Source organism: Amphichorda felina (genome assembly GCF_050947745.1).
Source record: "Amphichorda felina strain 45539 chromosome Unknown scaffold_2, whole genome shotgun sequence".
In the NCBI taxonomy this organism is placed as follows: domain Eukaryota; kingdom Fungi; phylum Ascomycota; class Sordariomycetes; order Hypocreales; family Bionectriaceae; genus Amphichorda; species Amphichorda felina.
The window spans coordinates 1,622,499-1,645,102 of NW_028145048.1; the positions used below are offsets into that span (position 1 = coordinate 1,622,499).

At 57.4% G+C, this 22,604-nt stretch overlaps 9 protein-coding genes across 9 annotated transcripts; 4 read left to right on the plus strand and 5 right to left on the minus strand.

Moving 5' to 3' along the window:
• Positions 1–474: 474 nt before the first annotated feature.
• ACO1O0_002051 (uncharacterized protein) lies at positions 475–5,443 on the minus strand (the record flags this gene model as incomplete). Its single annotated transcript, XM_083191528.1, has 5 exons — positions 475–507; positions 573–893; positions 959–2,490; positions 2,676–5,009; positions 5,392–5,443. The coding sequence occupies 5 exons, from the start codon at positions 5,441–5,443 to the stop codon at positions 475–477; spliced, it is 4,272 nt and encodes a 1,423-aa protein (XP_083052742.1).
• Positions 5,444–7,634: 2,191 nt separating this feature from the next.
• ACO1O0_002052 (uncharacterized protein) lies at positions 7,635–8,905 on the plus strand (the record flags this gene model as incomplete). Its single annotated transcript, XM_083191529.1, has 2 exons — positions 7,635–8,485; positions 8,632–8,905. The coding sequence occupies 2 exons, from the start codon at positions 7,635–7,637 to the stop codon at positions 8,903–8,905; spliced, it is 1,125 nt and encodes a 374-aa protein (XP_083052743.1).
• Positions 8,906–9,671: 766 nt separating this feature from the next.
• On the plus strand, positions 9,672–10,634 carry OTU2 (deubiquitinase OTU2; the record flags this gene model as incomplete). The annotated part of the gene is made up of 1 exon (XM_083191530.1): positions 9,672–10,634. The coding sequence occupies one exon, from the start codon at positions 9,672–9,674 to the stop codon at positions 10,632–10,634; it is 963 nt and encodes a 320-aa protein (XP_083052744.1).
• Positions 10,635–10,770: 136 nt separating this feature from the next.
• On the minus strand, positions 10,771–11,716 carry ACO1O0_002054 (S-adenosyl-L-methionine-dependent methyltransferase; the record flags this gene model as incomplete). Its single annotated transcript, XM_083191531.1, has 2 exons — positions 10,771–11,124; positions 11,201–11,716. 2 exons carry the CDS (start codon positions 11,714–11,716, stop codon positions 10,771–10,773), a joined length of 870 nt encoding a protein of 289 aa, XP_083052745.1.
• Positions 11,717–12,332: 616 nt separating this feature from the next.
• On the plus strand, positions 12,333–13,148 carry ACO1O0_002055 (uncharacterized protein; the record flags this gene model as incomplete). The annotated part of the gene is made up of 2 exons (XM_083191532.1): positions 12,333–12,387; positions 12,457–13,148. The coding sequence occupies 2 exons, from the start codon at positions 12,333–12,335 to the stop codon at positions 13,146–13,148; spliced, it is 747 nt and encodes a 248-aa protein (XP_083052746.1).
• Positions 13,149–13,797: 649 nt separating this feature from the next.
• On the minus strand, positions 13,798–14,049 carry ACO1O0_002056 (uncharacterized protein; the record flags this gene model as incomplete). The annotated part of the gene is made up of 1 exon (XM_083191533.1): positions 13,798–14,049. One exon carries the CDS (start codon positions 14,047–14,049, stop codon positions 13,798–13,800), a length of 252 nt encoding a protein of 83 aa, XP_083052747.1.
• A 2,477-nt stretch (positions 14,050–16,526) lies between these two features.
• ACO1O0_002057 (uncharacterized protein) lies at positions 16,527–17,451 on the plus strand (the record flags this gene model as incomplete). Its single annotated transcript, XM_083191534.1, has 2 exons — positions 16,527–16,982; positions 17,044–17,451. 2 exons carry the CDS (start codon positions 16,527–16,529, stop codon positions 17,449–17,451), a joined length of 864 nt encoding a protein of 287 aa, XP_083052748.1.
• Positions 17,452–18,083: 632 nt separating this feature from the next.
• ACO1O0_002058 (uncharacterized protein) lies at positions 18,084–20,125 on the minus strand (the record flags this gene model as incomplete). The annotated part of the gene is made up of 6 exons (XM_083191535.1): positions 18,084–18,235; positions 18,288–18,767; positions 18,817–19,060; positions 19,115–19,242; positions 19,299–19,522; positions 19,578–20,125. The coding sequence occupies 6 exons, from the start codon at positions 20,123–20,125 to the stop codon at positions 18,084–18,086; spliced, it is 1,776 nt and encodes a 591-aa protein (XP_083052749.1).
• Positions 20,126–21,396: 1,271 nt separating this feature from the next.
• On the minus strand, positions 21,397–22,262 carry ACO1O0_002059 (INO80 complex, subunit Ies4; the record flags this gene model as incomplete). Its single annotated transcript, XM_083191536.1, has 2 exons — positions 21,397–21,805; positions 21,871–22,262. 2 exons carry the CDS (start codon positions 22,260–22,262, stop codon positions 21,397–21,399), a joined length of 801 nt encoding a protein of 266 aa, XP_083052750.1.
• Between the last annotated feature and the right edge of the window lie 342 nt (positions 22,263–22,604).

Sequence of the window (22,604 nt, forward strand, 5' to 3'; positions counted from 1 at the left end):
ATCCTTGTATATCGATGTCATGTGGTAGTGATTGATAATTTATACGCTAGATATTAATACTAGCCATTGTCCATTTCCAGGTTTGATCGGCGCCCTGCACCATGGGCGATTTTATAGGGACGGGACGCGATGACACTTGACCCCTCGCACATGTTCTTGCCTCAACCGAGTATACCACCTGCCGCTCTAGCAGTGGCATAGGTACATAGTAGGTAACTGCAGGAGCGACCTTAGGGGTCGCATGTTGTAGTGTTAATAAGTGGAATTCTCTCTAGCTGTATGTACTTCTTTACAATCAACATTCCTCTCACCTTCGGTCTATAGGAGCCATATCGAGGTGTTCCCTACCGCCTTACATCACCCTTCGCTCTCCTCACCACCCCAGCTCCTGACAACCGGCCTATGGTGACTGGTGACAGGCCAGAATATCATATTACTCCTTGACATGTCAATTTTTTCAATATTTTTTTTTTTTCAGCACGCCCACCGGCAGTCCATATCTCTAGTCTGTGCCAGGTATTAGCCCATCACTCAGCTCTCGTATTGGGGGTTCAACGTCAAGTGTCACTCACCGGAGGCTCGCCTCCATCACCAAAGAAACTATCGAGGAAGTCGTCGATGATCTCGGTGGGGTCCCAAGTACCGTGGGTGTCCCAGCGACCAACCTCGCATCGCGGGATCTTCTCCCTGGCGTCATCCTCGTCTTCGGTGCTCCACGTGGTGTCGCCCGCTGTGATCCTGACGCTGTATGTTTGGTACATGAGAGGGTCTGGGCCTAGGCTTCCTGGAGGTGGACGGTCGCGCTTGTCGTTCCTCCCGAGCCATTCGTCGAGGAACTCATACTTCATCTCATATGGGAGTTTGCCCGTGTCCACAGTGATGGTGTCTCCCCACTATCATCAAGGTCCTTGTCAGCCTCTCAGATCGGACGAGTCCTGCTAACGAGGTCTGCACTTACCTTATGGCCCTCCTGCTCTTCATATCTGCCGATTTCCTTCCCGTCGCCATCAAAGACCTGTATGACTGCGGCAAAGCTGTCACTGCTGGCGTACTCGCGGATGTGAGTATTGCAAGTTCCAGACGCGAAAGGAGGCGGCTTGTCCTTGCAAGTGCACTTGCTGTCCGAGCAAGCCTTCTCCTTGCCCTCGTCACAGGAGAGAAAATCGCAATCGTCTGCGTTTGAGCACTTCTTCTCCTCGCACTTGCACCTCCCATCCGTGCACGCCTTCTCCTGTCCCGCGTCGCAGGTGAGATAGCCGCAGGTGTCTGCCGTCGAGCAGATGCTTGGATCCTCAGGGTGCTTGCAAACGCATACGCCATCGTCGCAGACGCCACTGCTACCGCCACCCGCACAATCGGGGCTTGAACACTCCGCATCGCTGGAACAGGTCTTTGGCGCAGGAGGAGGCAGCGGCGCAGTTTTGCATGCGCATACACCCTCCTCACAGACACCACTCCTGCCGCCGCCCGCACAGTCAGGGCTTGAACACTCCGCATCGCTGGAACATGTCTTTGGTGGAGGGATGCCCGAGTTACCGTCAGGGTCCTCGTTGGGGTCCTCGTTGGGATCTTCATTGGGGTCCTCGTTGGGATCTTCATTGGGGTCCTCGTTGGGGTCCTCGTTGGGGTCCTCGTTGGGATCTTCGTTGGGATCCTCGTTGGGATCTTCGTTGGGATCCTCGTTGGGATCTTCGTTGGGATCCTCATCGATCGAGCAGCTGTCTTGGCGCTTCTGGTTCGTGGTGGGCTGCTTCTGGTCGTCACTGAGAGGCTCCCAGGACTTCTCACCGTTTGCCGGCACTTTCGCCTCGACCCAGACGCGGTAGCCGGCCTTTCTTCCAATCTTATTCCCCGGCCCACAGCCAACAAGTGCCGGCTGATACTGAACCATGGCTTTGCCGCGAAAGGAGAAGAAGTCCGGATCTCCAGGATGTCCGGGATTGGTTTGAGGGATCAACTCTCCGGGGTGCTCCGGGTCATCGTCTGGGAGCGTCTGGCGGAGGATCGGCACATAGTTGATCTCGGACTGCGGCCCCCGGGTTGGACCCCGTCGCCAGAACGCATCCAGCTCCGCCCTGATCGAGGAGACGAGAAGGTTATCTCCAACAGTACCGAACAGTGCCATATCCCATGATCGCTCACCACGCGTCACGATGAAAATCTGTGGTTCGGCATCGTCGTCGAACATGTTGCCGTGCTCGCCCGCTTGGCCACGGAATGTACCAAGGCCACGCTCCAGGAATGCAGGGTCCCCGTTTGTGAACTCTCCGAGATTTTGAAGAATGTTGGCAGGCTTGTTTTCCCAAAAATGGGACATCCACACGCCCCTTTTTGAAACAGCTATGACTGATGTACAGCCCCAGAGTCCTGCGACGGCCACAGTCTTGATCTCATTGCCGAATGCCATCCATTGACCGGTAGTGAGCATTATTCCCGTGCCCATAGCGAGGTTGACACTGGTGGTTGGGTCCTGATAGGCTTTGTAAACCTCTGTTGCAAAGTTAGTCCGATGTTCTTGCTGGGTAGAGTAGTACTAGATAACGGAAGTGGTAGAGGGTACATATAAGCGAGCAGGAACCAAATAGCGCACCATCTCTCGCATAATGAACGGATAGACGATGAAACAGGAGGCAGTATGATATCTATCTCATGATGCATGTTCAGGTAGCACTTACCTCCTCTCATAAACTCCCACTGGTTGTTATAATTATCTGGGCCAAACCAGGAGCCGACCTTGGGGTCACTCTTAGGGCCCGGCGGAGCACGCTTCTCTAACCCGCGGGCCCTTTTCTCGAGCGAGCATGAGCCTTGGCCACAGGTTTCTGGGACACAGAGCTCGGTTGGCTCTTCGATGGTAGTCGTCGTTGTTGTCGATCCCTGGACCTCCTCGCAGGCGGTTGTCGTGCTGTATGCCAGTGTAGAGCAGCCTTCTTCCCGCTTGTGCTTGCGAGCACCGGCTCCATCACCGGCTCCATCACCGGCCCCGGGCTCACCTGTCACTGTGCAGAAAACGCTGGCGTAGGTTGCCGTGACAGTAGTGGTGCAGGTGGTGGTCGTCTTGTCCTCCTCTTCTGGGTCATCTTCCGGGTCATCTTCTGGGTCATCTTCCGGATCGTCGTTCGGGTCGTCGTTCGGGTCATCGCTGTTGTCATCGTTGTCATCGTTGTTGTCACTTGGGCAGTTGCCAATTTTGAAGCCAAGGATGTTAACACAGAACTCTGGCACCTTGATCTGAACATTCGCGGGGAGGGGAACACAGCCCCAGCAGATAACTGGCGGCTTGCCGATGGGGACGATTATAGGCACTACTGTAGGCTCATCGCTGCCAGAAGAGGTTGTCGTAGTAACAGTGTTCTCGGTGATCTGATCAGTGATGGTCTCGATCGATGCTCCAGGGGGGAGGGATGTGAAGGTGGTGGTCACGGTAGCCTGTTCTTCTGTTTTGCAGGTGCATGCGCCCTCCTGGCAGACCTTCAGCTTACCATCACCCTCGCAGTCTGGCACGGATGTGCATTCGGCATCTGCCGAGCAGGTCTCTGCAGGGGGATTCTCGCCCTGGTCATTGCAGACGCATTTTCCCTCCTGGCAGACCTTCAGTTTGCCGTCTCCCTCGCAGTCTGGCACGGATGTGCATTCAGCATCTTCCGAGCAGGTCTCTGCAGGGGGATTTTCGACCTGGTCATTGCAGACGCATTTGCCCTCCTCACAAGAAACAGTCTTGCTGTCTCCTGTGCAGTCAGGAAGCTGGCATTCTTCCACAGCGGCGCATGCTGGAGGGGTATTCTCGTCCTGGTCATTGCAGACGCATTTGCCATCCTCACAAGAAACAGTCTTGCTGTCTCCTGTGCAGTCAGGAAGCTGGCATTCTTCCGCTGCGGCGCATGCTGGAGGATTGCTGCCACCTATCTGGTCGGTGAGATGGTCCAAGCTGGTATCGATCTTGTCGGAGCCATCGTGGACTCCTTGCGTGGCAGGTTCTATAACGGCTGGATCTGTTGAGGTCTGGCCCTTCTCGAGGAAACCGAGTATCTCCAAGAGCTCGCAGTTGATCTCCTGTAGCTGCGCAACCAGCTCGTCGGCGTTCTGCCTCTTGGCCGGGGCAGCAACGTCCGGGCAGTCGAAGATACGCTGGCCATCCGGGAGTCCTCCTGCAATCTCGCCAATTATGGGGAGGAGACCCTCGATGGCTTGGACAGCTGGGGTGGCCTTGGCTGGCTCAGGGGCATCAGCCCACGCCGTTGCCAGCGGGAGAAGGTCGGTGACTACTTGGGAGGAGATGGATGAGACGGTACTATGGAATGCATCTCCGGTAACGTCTATCGTCGGTTCAGGTGCCGAAGTGAGAGTGATGGGAGCGGTGATGGGCCCGCCGTGGATGATGACGACAGTTGCCACGGTGCCATCTTCTTGAGTGACCTGCGTAGGTGCGAATGTTGGCGTGGGAGGTGTCTCAGGAGAAGGACTACCCTGATCTCCACCCGTCGTTTGGCAAATGCATTTAGCCTCCTCGCAGACCACAATCTTGCCCTCTCCTGTGCAGTCGGGGAGTGTGCAATCTGCCGCCGCAGCACACGCCTGGGGGTCAGGATCGTTGTTCTCATCGGCTGTCTTGCACACACATGTGCCGTTCTCACAAGCAACAGACTTGCCCTCTCCCGTGCAGTCGGGAAGTGAGCACTCCTCAACGGCAGTGCAAGCTGCAGGAGTATTATCGTCTTGCTCAGTCTTGCACACACATGCCGCGTTCTCGCAAGCAACGGTCTTGCCCTCTCCAGTACAGCCGGGGAGTGAGCAGTCTGCAGCTGCGGCGCAAATCGCAGGAGTATTGTTGCCCGGGTCAGTCTTACACACGCATCCACCGTTCTCACAAACAACGGCCTTGCCCTCTCCTGTGCAGTCAGGCAGCGAGCACTCCTCAGCAGCGGTGCAAGCTGCGGGAGTATCGTTGCCTTGCTCAACTGTCTTGCATACACATGCCGCGTTCTCGCAAGCAACGGTCTTGCCCTCTCCTGTGCAGTCAGGCAGCGAACACTGCTCGGGAGCAGTGCAAGTTGTAGGATGTTCGTCGACTTGCTCAGTTGTTTTGCACAGGCATGCCCCATCTTCGCAGGCAACGACCTTGCCGTCTCCCGTACAGTCGGGGAGTGAGCAGTCTGCCGCTGCGGCGCAAGCCGCGGGAGGGTCGGGGTCACCGCCCTGAGTCGGTACTCTGCATACACAGGTGCCGTTCTCACAAACACTGTAACGGAGCCCTCCTGCACAGTCCGGGGATGAACACTCAAAATCCGAGGCACAAGTCTTTGGTGGTGGTGGTGCTTGTCTTTTGAGTTGTGCGGGCCATTGCTTTGCTGCAGGCAGGGGACACGGCAGATCCTCATAGCCCTCTCCCACCATGCAGCAGTCGCCGCGCTGGTATTGTGATACATCCTGGCATGGAGGCCATTCTGCGGCGTTTGAGACGAGGGTATGGGTGGCCAGGAGCCAGGTGGCTGCCCCGAATATTCGGGATATAATCATGGCGAGTGGTCTAAGGAAAAGGGAAATAACAGAAAGGGAACACAGGCAGATGGGGAAGGTGCCAGTCTTTGGCGGATGGTGACGAGTGATCCTCAAACAGTTGAAACCTGCGGCAGTGTCGTCCATCTCTTATATATCAGCGGCATAGCTGCGATCCTAGCGATCCTAGTGCCTCGCCAAGGACCCCATGTGGCAGCGTTGCCTTCCATGAGATGGAAATAGCTACCATAGCAATTGTCTTGTGGCTGCTTGTTCGCACTCGTACGTAAACTCGACATGGACTGTCACATACCGTAAGCGGTCTCTGGAGTCTAGAACTGTAGAACTACTCGTAGGAGCAGGGAAACCGATGCCCTGGCGCCCGCGCCGAGAGATCTGGGGCACCCGGCACAGTCAAACAGACTACCAGTACGGATAGGTAGGTATGATGTTAATACTTGGGCCGCTGCGCGCTTGTTCTGATCGAGGTTAGGCGTATGACATGGGGGTTCCCTGAAATGGCAACGACCCCAAAGCCATGCGGCTGCGACTCCATCTGCGCTGTGCCGTGCGCCGGCATTGACGCGGGACTGGGGTGATGTGTGCCTGATGGTCCAAGTACCATCATCATATCATGCGACTCAGTGGGCTAGCCATGTGCAGTTGCTCCTGAAATAATACTTAGGGCTGTAGTGCTGCAGTCATCAATTGGAGACATGTACGAACGAGCCCTAGCAGGTAGTAGCCAGCCAGCCACCCATGAGTTCTTTCTCAGAGTAGTAATAGTAAGCAGAGCTAAATACGGCAACCCAGGCACCCTTCCTTCCAGGGTTGGGTCAGCCTCGTATAATCAACTACATAGGTATCGACAACAAACGCTAGCTACGCCCGCTTGAGACTCATTATGCGAAAGTGCCTGCCCTATGCCGTTATGTGTTTTAAGTATTTGCGTAGTCTTCCGGCCATGTACCTCCGTAACCCACACCGAGACGCAACTGCTCACGCTGCAGATATCGCGAGAACCCGTTGTCGCAGGTGTGTTGAAGCACCATGGAGGAGGGCATGGAGGAGGTGTCCCTGCTGATGGCCGCCAGATATAGCCGCGCTAACTCAAAGTGTATATACATATTCACCACAATGGGAGATGATGCCTCGAAGGATGAGGTCGGCTATTTGGGTGCTACTACTATGTATGTACTATGTGCACTCGAACCCCTGCTTGATTCAACTGTCGTGACTTCTTGGCAGAGCTGAGCTGGAGTACCTACGACGTACTTGTTGATCAATAACAGGAAATTGCCGTCAGCATAATACTAAGAGAAGCCAACCAGGCCAAGTATACGGTCTACGAGTAGTTAGTCTGCGATGTTGGATCCGAAATCGTACGGGTAGCAATTGAATCAAACGGGTTTCGAGTGTACCATTAGGTAGTAACAGGATGCATGCAGTACGGATACCGCAGTACGTGCCGAGTCTCGGTCAAACGCAGGGCGGCAGTCGGCGGCGGGGAGTGAAGTGGGACTAAAAATAGGCGCAATGTGCAACATCGAGCGTCCAGCACTATAGTGTACCAACCTCGGTGGGTAAGCTCTTGTGGGGAGAAAACGCGCCAAGGTATTACTGCGAGCACTATCCGTAGTTACCCGTAAGCTAGGCAACAAGGCTGTGTGGTCCACAACGCAGCCTGCAACTAATACGTATGTCTGTATCCGTACGGAGTACGGATAATCAACTTAGAGTACTAAGGTGACGACTGTTCAACCTTTTCGCCTACTGGGTACGGATAGTGCCCGTCTACCAGTCATCTACGCTGTCCGCACCACGTCCACCATCGCCTCTGGAACCTTAATCACCTGCAGTGTTCCAACCACGGTGCTCTCATCTCTCGCCTCTCGCTCGTTGTGTGGCCATTCCTCCCCTCGTCGGATTCAGGACCCGCCGCCATGTCACACCAGCGGGCCATGCCGTCCCAAATCTTCGGGCAGCCCCATTCCCAAGCTTACGAGCAGCAGAGACGGGAAACGGCAGACCGCCAAGAAGCAGCAAAAACCGCGGCAAGATGCTCTAGGCTCCGGGAGCTGGAAACCGAATATCGTCACCTCCCACCCCTGCCTCCTCGACTGCCGAGTCCGCCGTACATGGTCCACGACACCCCTGTCTGCCACGCAGACGATGCCGCCAGCGCCTTCTACGTTGCTTGTTCAGGGGGCAACTTGGATCACGTCCGTGCGTTCGTCCAGGAGTTTCAGCCCCCAGCCGCCGACCTCGCCTATGCCCTAGAGGAGGCTTGCCAGAACTTCCGACTAGACGTCGTGCGATTCTTGTTGCAGCAGCCAGACACACGACTTCATCACCGGTGCTTCCGCAGGAGCACGGCTCATCCAGAAGATGACCTGGCCGAAAAGTTCGGTGCCGGAGAGTCGCGTTCGGTGTCACAGAGCATATTCACCAGCGGCCACCCGAGGCTTATTGATCTGCTGAAAACCTTCCTTGAGTTCGGATGGCACCCGAACCAGCTCCTTGGGCCACTGCAGAAGGGAAAGCGGCCTCCCATCTACCTTCCTCGTCAAGAGGTGGCGCTGCACTACCCACGCTGTATCCTTGATCTGGATATTCTGCGCCTTCTCCTGGATGCCGGAGCGGATCCAACCATCGCCAGAGATGTAGTCGCTGACATCTACTTTGACCTAGCTGATCAGCCGGTTCAGAGGATGAGCGGTCACATCCTCGAGATGGCAGTCAACTTGGGCACCGCGGAAGCCGTGACACTACTGCTGTCGCGAGGCGCGAGACCTGCCTACGGGATTCCGCTGCACAGCCTTGTACGACGTCGGCCTGATAGCTCAAAGATCAGAATCATGGACGACGCGTACACGAGGGAGCTCTGGCATGAAACGCCGGAACTGCAGTATCCCACCTTGTCAACACGTCTTACTATGGCGGGGCATTTGATTAGCCACGGCGAGGATATCAATAGGATAGCCAATGTGTATGTATCGTAGTGAAACCCCCTTTTCTCCCCCCCCAAAAAACCCTATTTTCCCATCCCCCTTTTCAACCCTCCCGCCAGTCGGCACTATTGTGTAGTGCAACAGGGCTCTCAACGCAGCTGAGGAAACTGATCCATGATCACAGATATCGCCTCGTCGGACGATACTGCCAGGTCCCTACCCTAGCGTTCGAAGCGACGGCTTTGTCTCATGCTAAAGAATGCATGGACTGGGCCCTTGTCCAGTGGCTCTTGGAGAATGGTGCGGACCCAGCCGCCAATCCCCGCCCAACGTTTCCTCCGGAACTGATATACTCCATGGGAGCGAGCTCTGCGGAGGTTGAAGACATGTATCAAAACGTGATCAACAAGACCAAGGTCAAGCAGGAGAAGGGAAATGACACTCAAGCAGTACAGTGAGAGTCCTAAAGTGAGCCACCATAAGAACAATTTATAAGAGGTTTTGTTGCTGCTCGCTTACTTTAGGTAGTTGGTATCCCTACTCGTACACAGAGCCTTAGACATATGGTCACACAGAACAGGCCAAGGTCGTCATATTAAGAACCGCCTCGCCAATGTTTCCGTGCCTTCAAGGCATCAGGGCTGCGTTTCATAGCTGTTCAGAAAGCACAGTGTGTGGTAAACGGCCGCATAATGTGGAATAATAACGAAGGAGATATATGGTCTAATGTAGGGAGGATGGATTGTGCGAAGATGTCGTGGAGGCTTCTCGAGGAGGAAGAGATAAGTTAAGAGTACATTGCTTGTCGAAGGGGGGTCATGGGCATAGGGTTATGATGTTGGTGACACAGTTGCCGCCAGTGACGGGATTTCAATTATATCGTCCCCGAAAGCCTGGAGTGGAGCTGAGAGTATGGTATTTCAATGATGGTGCTGAGACTTTGCCAGCCCAAGTTGGTGCCATTAACGTGGTCGTGGTAGTACACTGTACGGAGTATACTAAGTACTAGTAGTAGGTGGGGGGCCCTTGACGTCGAACCAGGTACCCAACGTCATGGCGTGCCCCTCCAAGTCCACTCCCAACTTTTTCCACGAACCTTCGTCAACCCCACACATCAACGCTCACCTCGCCCATTCCTCTCGACGGCCCCCAACGAGGCACAAACCGCTTCCCGTCCCCTGTTGTCTAGAAACACCCAAGGACCCTGTCCTGCCCGTTTCCAGGATGGAGCCCGAGACGCTCGAGCAGATCCAGGCGCGCCACCGCCGGGAGCTCAAGGACCTGCAGGGCCGCATCACCAGCAAGAAGAAGAATGCGACCAAGAAGACGCGCAAGGGCATCAACGACGAGTGCGCCGACATGGAGCGTCAGGTCCGCGACAGGCAGGCTGCTGAGGTTGCGGCGCTGAGCGCCCCGCCGGCGGATGGCGCCGACGATAGCGAGGGCGCTGGTGTCCTGGATAGACTGGAGAACAAGGTAGAGGACAAGCTGCAGAGGGCGGCCGAGAAGCTGCACATAAGTCCCTTACCGACAGACGAGCCGGCCACGGCAGCCACGGCGACGACGAACGGGGAAGAACCAGCCGCCACCGGTGGTGGGGGAGGACCAGGCAAGAAGCGCAACCGGCAAAAGGAACGCCTCGCCCGCCGCGCAGCAGAGCAGGAGGCTGCAGCGCAGCGCGCGGAGGAGGAGGCGTCTACCATGACGGATCACCGCGCGCGTGAGAGCGAGTACATGAAGAAGATGTTCGCGACGTACGACCTGGCCGAGAAGGACATTGAGCCGGACGGCCACTGCCTGTTCTCGGCCGTGGCGGACCAGCTGGGGCAGAACGGCGTCGCGGCCCTCAAGGAAGACGCGCGGCCGGGCGAGCTGCCGTACAAGACGGTGCGGCGCGCGGCGGCCGAGTACATGCTCGAGCACGCCGACGACTTTGCGCCCTTCCTCGAGGACGACCTGGGGACGTACGCGGCGGCGGTGCGCGACACGGCCGAGTGGGGCGGGCAGCTGGAGCTGATGGCGCTGGCGAGGCGGTACCAGGTCGAGATTCGCGTGGTGCAGGACGGCCGGATGGAGCGCATCGGCGAGGAGGAGGGCAAGGCGTCGGGCAAGACGCTATGGCTGGCGTACTACCGGCACGGCTACGGGCTGGGGGAGCACTACAACTCGCTGCGCAAGGCGAAGTGAGGCACTCGAGGGCACCGTCACGAACAAAGCAAGCATGAGAACTTGGGGGTTCTTCTTTGAACACATTTACGCCTTTTTGTTTCTCCCCCCTTTTTTTTTCTATATACACACAGACACATCTATAGACTAGCGTGGGCTACCGGCTCCACACGGAGATGAAGTCGCGCACCGTGCCGTTCTCCGCCGTGCCCGCGGGGTGCGTCCTGAGCGGCTTGATGAGACTCAGGCGGTGGATGGCGTCGTCGCGGGGCTTGGCGCTGGGGATGCTGACGACGGAGCCGTCGCCGCTGGGGTCGTATTGGATGGGGTCGCCCGGGGCGGCCAGGAGGGCCTCGTAGACCTCCGGGTTGACGCCCCAGGGCGGGCCGGGCTCCGAGAGTGGTTTCCCCGACGGGAACTCGAGGCAGACTAGGCGGCTCCGGGACCCGATGAGGGAGGCTATGCGTTGAGCCCATTGGGGGCGCATATCCACGGGGAGCGCGCAGAGAAACTGCATGTAAGAGAGAGAGAGAGGGAGTTAGCTTCGGATTCATCAGCGGGAGCTTATAGACATAGGATAGACGCACGGTGTAGTCAAAGATGAGGTCAAACTGCCCGCTCCCGTCTGTCCCAGCACCTTGGGCCCAATCGTCGGCGAAGAAGTCAGCGACGACCCAATGTACCCTGCCCTTGTCGAACCCGTCCTGGGCTTTGTAGAGGCCCTTCTGCTCCGCGGCCTTCTCATTCTCCTTGGCCAGGTCTATCCCCATGGGCGAGGAGTCCAGGGCCCAGACATCGTAGCCAAAGGATGCCAGCAGAAGCGCATCGTGGCCCAGGCCACAGCCGGGGACGAGAGCTGTGCGGCGCAGGACAGCGCCCGTCTCGGAGCGCAGCGGGGAGCCGCGGGGATCGAAGTCCTGGGCGGGAGGCACGAGGTCGGTACGCTGGAGGAGCAGGTCGGCGAGGGCGAGGGAGGGCGCCTGGCGGTCCCAGGGGTGGAAGGAGTCGCGGTAGAGCGAGTCCCAGACTCGGGTGTGGGAGGATGGGGCCGAGGAGGGGTCGAGGCCGGCAAAGGCCTTTTGGAGGGGCGAGAGCTCAGGCATGGTGGGATGAGGACGAGCTGTTTGGCGGCAGTGTTATGGATTTTGGGTCATGATAGGCAGGTGAAGGAGTAGGGATTAAAATGGGCAAAATAGTTCGCCATGTGCTGGCCAACGACGTCACGGCTAGAGCAGCCGGAGTTCGGCGATCTGATGGATCCATGGGGATCCGGATGCGGAGCGATGCGGTTGAGTGTGGGCTAACTTGCTGTGCACTCGTACCAGTGGGCAGTGTGGCAGTGATGGTCTATGGATAGGTAGGTAGGTATTGGGTAGCGGGGTCTTTAGGCCTTGGGTTGTGCCTGCCGGTGCCTGCCTGGTGCCTGCCCAGTATGCAATTGCATTCGGAGGAATCGCACCATGATAAAGATGGGCCGATATACCTAAGTCAGGCAGCGCAAGGTGCTTTTCGTATGTAATTTCAGCAGCAATGACCTTGTGCGACGGCAGCCAAGATGGCCAAGGCCCGTAGTACCCGCAACCCCAGCTCCATATCGCTTATCGATACGATCGGGCTGGGGACGATGAGCCGAGGCTCCTTACGGGGTACGACGTAGGAAGGGTCCCCAGGTCAGACCTCAACTCCGTCCCAGGCATAACACAACTGCAGGCTTTCATCATGGACGCACAGAGCCTGTTCAATGTCAAGGACAAGGTCGTCCTTGTCACCGGCGGTAAGTCCCACCCCCAACACCCCGGTAACCCCAACACCATGAGGTAGCTGACACCAACCGCCCCTCTAGGTGCCAAGGGCATCGGCCGCATGATCGCCGAGGGCTTCATTGCCAACGGCGCCAAGGTCTACCTGACCGGCCGCGATGCTGATGCCCTCACCAAGGCCGCCGCCGACCTTACGCCCCTAGCTCGCTCCGCCGGTGCCTCCCCGCCCGTCGCCATCCCCGCCGATCTCCAGCACTATGATGCCTGCCAGGCGCTCGTCGCCCGCATCACCGAGCTCGAGGCCGACCGCGGGCTGCACGTCCTCGTCAACAACGCGGGGGCCACCTGGGGCGCCGACATCGACACGTACCCCGACTCGGCGTGGTCCAAGGTGCTCACACTGAACCTCCAGCGCGTCTTCACGCTCACGCAGCTCTGCCTGCCCCTGCTCGAGAAGGCCGCCACGCCGGCCGACCCCTCGCGCGTCGTCCACATCGGCAGCATCGACGGCGTCCGCGTCCCCGCCCTCAGCAGCTTCGCCTACTCGGCCAGCAAGGCCGGCCTGCACCACCTGTCGCGCCACCTGGCCCGCGACCTGGGCCCGCGCCACATCACCAGCAACGTCCTGGCCTGCGGGCCCTTCGAGACCAAGATGATGCGCGCCACCCTCGACACCATGGGCGACTTCATCCGGGGCGAGAACCCCCTGGGCCGCATCGGCGAGCCCGCAGACGTGGCGGGTGCGGCCCTGTTCCTGGCGAGCAAGGCTGGGTAAGTCGTTGCTTATACTGGCAAGCCTTTAGGTATGAGACGCTGACCACGTTGATAGGGCTTATTGCAATGGCGCAACTATCCGGCTGGACGGAGGTATGTCCTTGGTGTCCAAGCTGTGAGGGCGCTCAGTCCAGCGTATGTATTATAGTACCATGCACTTCCCACAATACAGCACCAGAGCAAGCATTCAAAGTCTTGTATACCAATGGTTACCATTATTGGATCCCAACTCCCGTCGTCTAAATCTGCCCAAACTCTGGGTATACTTCCAACACTCTCCCTATAAAAAAAAAGACAATCACGTCAACCCATGGACAAGTAAAATGCAATCGCATCCCATATCGCAAAACGGCGGAAGTGAAAGGGCCGTAAAATCCCATCACCGATGTAAACCTTTTCGCCGATCCAAAGCGCCTCAAAAGTGTAGAAAGTGCCAGCACCTAGGCGATAGCAGCCTCGGCGCATCCCCCGTGACACGACGGGCAGGAAGGTAGGTAGGTATCCGCCAATAGCTCACGTCGCGGAAATATAGGCGACGGGCGACCTTGCACGCCAAGGAAGAAACCACCCACTGCTCTCCCCGTCACCATAATCACCATCCCCCCCTCCATCCATCGAAGGGGGGCCAATAGAAAGTCGCGGGTGCCCGTCTAGGAGATGCCGCATTCCTCAAAGTCGCGGACCATGACTGCGACCTGGGCGCGCTTGGCAGCCTCGGCGATGAGGGTGAAGTCCTTGAGGAAGGGGTCGGTGGAGGGGGTCTTGACCTGGACGGGGGCCGGGGCAGAGGGGCCGCCGGCGGCGTTGGGAGGAGACTGCTGCTGCGTCGTGAAACTCGACGTCGATGTCGAGGAGCTGGAGCTGCCCCTCGTGTTGGTGGGCGATGTGATGGGGGCGTTCATTGTGCCGTGCGTGTCTTTTCGTAAAAGGCTTTCGGGGTCTCCAAGTGCAATGACGATACGTCGGTAACGACCGTCCGGTACCAGGTGGATCCTCGGTACGAAAAGAAGGAATGGAGACGTGAGGGAGCGAGGAGTAATCAACCAACACAAACCAGGGGAGCTGGGGATATAAAGACGGAGGCGGGGGGGGGAACGTAGGGAGGAGGGGGTTTCGATCGATCCCCCACGGAAGCGAGAGAAGAGGCAAGATGTATGGGAGGGAAAGCCGAGGCGGAGGCTAGGCGGCGATGGTTGGGTCGAGGCAGGCGACCTTTTTATTAAGTATGCATCCACTTCCCACGAGACGCGGGGGAGACGAGACAAGTCTGAGTTGACCGGTGTGGCCGGGTCCCGGGAAAAGAAAGGAAAGGTATGGAGTGATTGGGGTCGCGAAACCTTGGTTGCTCGTAGCTTCAGCTACTACTACTAGGTATGGATAGGTTCACTGGTTTAGGCTGTCTTCCGGTAAGTGGGCAGGTGAACCTTGTTGCCTGTGCCGCTCGGGACGCAATGTGTCGATCCTTTGGGGTCCTGAATCAAGGCTAACGGCCAAGAATGACGATCCCACGGTTGCAGTATACGTCAAAGGATGGGCAGATGGATGGCTACGCCGTTGAGGAGGCTTCAGGTGCCGTGATCTCGTCCAAGAGGAGCCCGTTGAACTCGTCCGACCGTCTATTCTTGGGTTATGCGCAGCCGTGGGGGTGGGTGACACTGGCACGCTGGGCCGTAGGTTCGAATGGGCGCGAATGGGTGTCGTCGTGGGCTCCTGGCTGAATGGCTGCTCTTGGCAAGCAGCGAGTGGTGGTGCTGGTAAGTGGTAAGTGGTAGGTGGTGAGTGTGGAGGGGATCGCAGGTGTCTTAAGCGTGAGGCAGGGGCCGAGGCGGCAGTTCCAGGTTGATGGCTGAAGGGTCTCGACTCTCAAGATCGGGCTCAGAGATAAGAAGGTGATATTAGAATGGCCGAGTGAAGGAGGAAAATGGAAGCCGGAAGGACGACTTGGACCCGAGAGACCCAACCTGGAATTCCAGTTGTTACCTGGGTACCTCCTGCCAGTATCTAGCAGCGCTCTTGCCCCTGGTACCTCCGTAATCCGGACTGGCTACGGAGTGCCTGGGGCCAGAAAGAAAGCCCGAGATATCGCCAAACACGCTGCTCTAGTCTCTGTGCTCGTCTCTGCTGGAAGCGGCCAAGCCTGGCGTTGCCCGTCTCCGTCAAAGCTCCACCACATAGCGCCAACATCGTCACCACACAGCAGCGTAGCCCACTAGCACAAACGCAGCACAAAGCTCGCGGCCTTTTTTTTTGTGCCCTGGTGTCTCCATCATGCTCCATGTTTCACATTCTCATACTCGAACCATAATGTCCTGGTTGCCAGGGAATGCCAGCAGTAATCACCATTGCAGCTCCCGAGAGATTCGAGAACATTTCGAATACCACCCACTTTCCGGTACTACTTGTACTTAATGTAACGGCAACGCCATCTGCAACGGCAACTGCAAAGCATAACCGTCTGCCCGTAAGACGACGCCGCCCAATTCATCCGGTGGGGGTCCTCCGGGGTCCTCGTCCGAAGTCTCCGTCATGCCAATGGCATGGCAAGCATGCAAGTGCTGCTTGTCCTGCTCCGTAATGACATGATGGTGCCATGTACGGATACTCATACGGAGTACATAGCGTGGCATCTTGCCACGGGACAATTCGGGACCGCAGGCCCGCTCAGCGGGCACGTGCAGGCGGCAGAGGATCTCAATAGCAAGAATAGAGTGAAGAAATCACGAAGCCCTCACGGCACCAGACCGGGCAAGCCGGGGACTGCATCTGGATACTGACAGTGACCGACGGCTCGGATGGCTATTGGCCGCCTTCCAGGACTGCCCCAGGACCCTGAATGTTGTGCGTTGATCTTGAGCATCGACTCGAGGGCAGCCGGAGAGGCAATGTTGGTTTCCGCACGGGTGCATGAATATCCGTCGGGAGAAACCAGCAAGCCATCCGCACCTTGATGAGTGCGTACAGTGTGCACCCAAGAAAAGATTCTACTCGTACGGTTAGATGGCTTGATAAATGATAAGCTGATAGGTTATAACCGCCAAAACAGCCAGCCATTGCCGGCTTGGCGCGTCCACTAGCCTCCAGCCGTCCACAGGGCTCCTCCCCACTGTGGACACTGTTAGGACAGCTGAACTTTTTGGCCTTTGGCTCTTCGCCCGTGATTCTGCCGGCCCTTCGGGGCGTCTGTCCCCGCCCAACACCGACGCCGACCCAAAGTTCCCACAAATTCTCATTGCCTGTTTGTCCGCGCGCCGCCACCGTCCACCGTCCACGCGCCTCGGAATCACGGCGCCACAGCCTCCGGCCACGAACCCGTCCAGATGCGACAGGTAGCACCGTCACTGAGACCAGCAGCACCAGCACCAACAACACCAGCACCATCATGGCCGACGACTCGCGCCGCTGGTTCGCCGTTCCAGCTCCCGTCCGGGCTCTCTTCAAGCTCTTCCCCCTCCACGTCTACGGCCCGGAGCCCCTTCCCTACCGCGCCCCGGACCCCCTCCGTCCCCGTCCCGCCCTCTACATCTTCGCTGAAGACGGCGAAGACGACGAAGACGCCACCGCCCATCGCCCCAGCTTCAACCCCTCGTGCCTCAAGTGGCAGACCATCCTGCGTATTGCCGGCGTAGACGTCGACCTCGTCCCCTCCAACAACCACGCCTCTCCCTCCGGCGCCCTGCCCTTCCTCCTGCCCCCGGGCCCGACCGCCTGCCCTCTGACGGGCGACAAGATCCTCCACTATGCCCAGCAGCATGCCTCGCAAGACCTCCCCGACGTGTCGTCGCACCGCGTTGAAGCTTATGAGTCCCTCCTCACACAGTCCCTCCGTCCCGCATGGGTGAGTCTTCCCCATCCACCTCTCATGAGGAAACCACAACCACTGACTGACCGGCCGCCAGCTCCACGCGCTCTACCTAAACCCCCAAAACGAGGCCCTCCTCCGCCGCCTCTACCTCCCCTCCTCCCCGCTGCTCTCCTACCCGCTCCACCAGACCCTCCACGCCGCCGCCTCGGCCGAGATCCTCAAGACCACGCGCGCCTCCCTGATCCTGCCCGAGCAGCTCCTCGCCGACGCGACGTCCGCCCTCGAGGCCCTCTCCACGCTCCTCGGCGCTGACGAGTGGTTCCTCGGCGCGCCTGGGCCCTCCCCCTTCGACGCCGAGGTCTTTGCGTACACGTGGCTGCTGCTGGACGGCGAGCTCGGGTGGGGGGACGACGGGCTGGGGAGGCGCCTGCTGCGATTCGACAACCTGGTTGCGCATAGGGAGAGGCTGTACCAGCGGTGCTGGAACGGCAAGGCTGGCTGAGCTGTGTGTGATCCCGGGGGCCTACCCTCCCCGGCTGTACTATATAATTAATTCCCGACGGGACTCGGATGGGACCCAAAGCTCTTGTCCTGGAGTCGATGTATAACAAACTTGTATTATCTTGGGCCTTGAAATATGGATCATCCGCACAGCAACGCGGGTTTAGACTTCAAAGATACTTGCGACGCACACGGCACCAGACTGATACTGTCCGTCACTGGCAGATTGGAGCTTGTGTATTGATCCCTGAGAAGCATCATTATTAATAAACTGCAAACACGGCCAATCCGCCAACACCAAGAGCTCAATTCCGTGACTGAGGATACATTCTCGGCCTCCCATGCTCTCCCCCTCCCTGCAAATGAGACTGTTCTAACCCAGAAGGTGAAACGTCTGTAGAATTGCTTAGGTCAACCACAAGAGAAGAGAAGACCGTTGTATACAGAGACGAGGCACGACAGGCGACGCGCTCACAAGCCCCAAGAAGCTTGATTCATCCTATGGTGCTGTGGGAAAGCCCAAGACAGACATGGGCTGATGGTAACTAGTTGTGAACCTTAGCGCCAAACGCCGGTTATGCCGTTAAATCCGAGCAATTTGGGAATGCGATCGTAACGAGACAGCTGGGCCTCCTAGGCGGCGTCGTGGTTCGGGATCTCATCTATGTAGTCGTCGACCGAGATAAAGGCTCCCTCGCCGCCATCACGCCGGAGCTCATCCAAGAGAACCGACGTCTGTGCGTACACTTTCTCCAAGGCGGCACGCGATGATTTGCCCAACGACGCTTTTTACCTTGTCAGTACAAACTCTCAACGAAACGGACATGTTCGACTTACACAGAATGGCCGAGTTAAGTTCCTCCGCGACCACTGCCCGGCCTTGCTGGTCCAGCAAGTGCTTTACTTGAGGTTCCTTGAGTGGGTTTTTGTACGCCATCAGCGCCCAGATCTCCTGGAGTCCGCTGGTAAACTCCCCGCGAGGGTCCTTGGCATAGTCGGCTTGTAGCGTTTGCCCGTAGAGCAGCAAGTCCTGTTCCAGCTCCACCAGCTCAGCATGATTCTCACCATTATCCATCTCAGCGCCATTCTGATCAAGGTCCATCTTTTGTGAGTTGGAATCCGCGGCAAGTCCGTTACTCTTGGCCGTCGGCTCACTCGCCATGCTCAGCTCGGCTGCCCTTCGCACCATCTCGATAAACTTGCGACATCGCAACTTAAAGTGTACACGGTCATGAGTTGGCAGCATCTTCGGGTAAAATGCCTGGGTATACTTCAGAGCCTTGTCGATGTCTCCTTCCAACACTGCACTTCGGATACCTAGAAAGTCGTTAGGTCATGCACGGAGAGTGTGCAGTAAATGACTCACGTTGTCGGTTATTGGCGTCCTCGTCATCTTTAATGCTGATGCCGCCAATCTCTTCCGGATCCTGATTAAGTGTCTCTTTCTGGGCCCTCATCTCTCCGGCAAAGGCTCGCGCCGTATCCACGTATCCATCATGTTGGAGAAATTGCAACACCAGGGCCTGGATTAGTTCTGTTTCGGTCATCCCGGGATCGAGTTGTGAGGTGTTGGTAATAGAGATATCGTGTAGAATCTTGGCTCGATGCTCCTATGTCACAGTAAGCCCCCCATCCCAACGAACCTGGGGTGTCGACAGTCTCACCTTAGCTAGCCGGTCAATGTCAAAGACGAATGGCTCCTGACCAAAATTCGCCTTGATCCTCTCGCCCGCACGCCTGAGGCTGATGGCTGGGAACAGCCTGTCGCGGTCCACCTGGTGGAACGCAGTTCCTACATAACCCGTTAGCTAGCAGCCTTAGGAGCCTCCCTATGCACGTCAGTCTTACCGAGATGAAGCCCGTTCCGGGTGAAGAAGGCGGTGTTGTCCTTGAAGTTGATGCCGCAACCAACAACGTCGCCCTTGTTAAATTGGGGGCCATAATGCTTCCCAACATTGTGAGCCGTGAAGCACCGGCCATCATCGCCGTGGTACCCCCATGATTCTGGCTCCCAGCCTATGGGCCGTGATAGCGTCGCCGTCTTAGTGGAGAAACCCACGGCTATCGTCGTGCTGGTATCTCGTTAGTTCTCTCGGATCCTTGAGCTAGCCATTTGACGCCACTCACTCGTCTTTCCTACTATCTAGAATCGTCACCTCGTAGTAGTATATTCCGCACTGAGGGGGGATGTAGTGGTTTGCCCGTACGGCAGATGCCTCGTAGTCGCGCTCGAGGTGATTCTTAGGTACTGTGTACTTGACGATGTTTCCAGGATCCATCTCGATACCAGTCCACATGTCGTCCTTGTTCCACCCGGAAGGAAGCGGGGTCAGGTCGTCGTGGTCTTCGTGGCTTGGTGAACGCTCAACGATTGTGTGAGACAGGCCGCGGTGCGACCCGGGGGGCAGGGGCCCCGGGGTGATGTCGGGGGTACTGTTGTTGATGCTGTTGGCGGCGGCCCGCTTCGGCTGCTTCGCTCGCAGCTTGGCCTTGTGCTCGTCCTCTAGGCGCTGCATGTAGATGGAGCGGTTTAGGTAGGATGGGACAAAGAATTTGTTCTCCTCGTCAGAAGTGTCATGGCAGAGAAGCGTATCAAGACCCTTCACAGCAAAGGAGGAGCGCTGGCGCCACCTCCGTTGGGCGTCTGGCCGGTCAAGAGGGTTTGGCGTCGCCATGGCGTCGTGTGTGCTCTGTCAGACGGACCCTCCAGCAAAGCTGAATGTCGGAATGCGAGTGGCAAGCAGGAAGACTTCGCATCCGGGCCCGGCGGCGAGAACGAGGGCAGATCGCGAGGGTGTCGATATTGGGTACGAGATAGTCGTCGAGGGAGGGTCGTTCGGAGGGAGAAGAGAGCTTCTCGGGGTCGAAGACAAGGAATAATAGACCCCTATATGGTACCTGGACACTCATGTAAGTGCTGCTGAAATGGAAACGCTATCCCGAGCTGGGAGTTGACGATCCGGAACTTACCTGGTCTGTGCCGGGCAGCTAGAGGATGCTAGTGGTGATGCTGGTTGTGACGTACTATCTCTCTGCGATCACGTGGGTAGGCAACCCGACCATCTCTAATGCGTAGTACGGTTTGTTCACGACAGGTGTTCTCTTAGAGAGAACAGTGATATTTCCAACAGAGCGGACTCTGGAACTTGTCAGTTACAACTCAGATCAGCTTCTTGTTGGGAAGCTGGGCACCCTTATGGCCTTGTGACAGCCCGCCGCCACAGAGAGGATGGAGCTGCTCTAGTGGCAAAACGCCTAGACTTGCAGCGGGGGAGCACCACAGTAGTTTCAGACAAGCACAACAAAACTTACGCATTCAGAGGAACTGTTTTTTCGCGATTCCTTTAAGTAAGGTAAGCACTCTGGCTTTTTAAGTTTCAAAGCTACATTCATGATTTAACGAGGTGCTCAACTTGAAGAGACAACTAGGCGCTGACTAAGCTATTCCTTGGCTGAAGCCCCTCAAGCTCATAACCACTCGGTGGCTGCGACAATACGAGTCCATATCACTTGGGCGTGATGATGGTGACGCATGAATAGTCTGGCAAAGAATGTTAATTCCATAAATTCAATGCTAACCAAGCGCCATGGCTTGGGTCAGAGTCCCGGCTAAACCTGCCAACCTGTCTAGTGAAACCCCCTGTGATGCCTGAAATCCGTATTCTACAAAGGCAAACCCTAAACCGAAACTCCTACAGCGAGACTATCATGTCTCGCCCTCGTCGCCCGAAAGCAACGCCAGTGACACCAGGCGTCGCACGTGGAAACCAAAACCTCCAAATAACTCCAAACATGACAAGCAAGGACTAGGTATGTGTGCTGTGAAGCCGAACACGTGATCGGACGTTGAACGGTCATCAACGGTAATATGAGCCTTCAAACCGAAATGTAAGTAGGTTCGAAGACTGGGTAGGTAGAAGAGTGCGTGGAAGGAACGTCACCCTGGCTATGATGCGGCGGTGATGGCCATGGGGGCTGGTGAAGACGCGTGGACGCTAGGCGCACTCTGCATCTCAGCATCAACACCACTGTTACTGTTGACAGCGCTGATGTCCCCCTGCGGGTTCTCCTTGTTCTCCTTGCTGCTGCTGTTGTCGGCTGATGGCGCGGCCGAGTCCTCGGTACCGGGCTCCAGGTTCTTCTTGGGAGGTGCGGTCCAGCGAGGGACCTCCCACATGACACCAGTAAAGGTCTTGAGCTTGAAGCCACCACGGGCCCATTTGCGGCAGGGCTTGCCTGACCTGTCGAGAGCACGTAGGCCGGCGTTGATAGCGCCCTGGTTGGCCTTGGGGCCCAACTTGTGGCCGCCGGCGGGTCGATTGGCCGAGTTCGAGTGGTCGATGGTGCCGTCCTCACTGGCGATGCTTGTTAGTGTCTACCACAAGGAAGAGCATAAACGCTGATGATGGAATGGACTTACAGCCGAGGCTTCTTCTTGGGGCCGGGCTTTCCTCTCTGCTTAGGGGCACCATCGGCACCACCGTTCGCGGTGGTGGCCGAACGTTTCACACCCTTCTTCTTGGGGCCGTCGGCAGGCGGGCCCATGGACCCAGGTGCCGGCGTCCCCTCTGCTTGTGGTGTCGCAGCGTTCGAGTCGGAGGCATTCTCGCCGCTGGTGTTGGTAGGCGGTGCGGGCTGGGAGGCGGGAGATTCGGGCGACTGCTTAACGTCGTCTGAGTCTTGGGCAGCAGGTGAATCCTCGACCTGCAGAATTTCGCCTAGTTTTGAAGGCTCGACGATGAGGCTGATAATCATGGTGGGCTTGCCACCTGATTTACGCCGGCCATCTTGTGGTTTGGTGGATGGAGCCATGTGATGATGTGCAGAGGGAGGAAGATGACGTGTTAGCCAACGCTAGAAAGCGTGGTCGGTGATGGATGCTGGGCACGTCGGGGTGTTTGCGAAGAGGTTGACGATGGCAAGTTGGGGATGGGTGGATGGATGCTTTGTGGACGGATGCTGCGGGAGTTTTGGGGGTGGTCGGGTGGCTCTGGTCAGCCCGCTAGCGAGTCGGTCTGGCAATGTGGTGATCCGAGGCTTGATCAGGGGGGGCGTTTTCCAGGCCAGGCTGCGTGGAGCGGCAGGTCCTCAGCGCAGAGCGGCGGTGGTCGTGATGCACAGGCGGCGGGTTGGTGGTGTTGATGGGATGCAGTG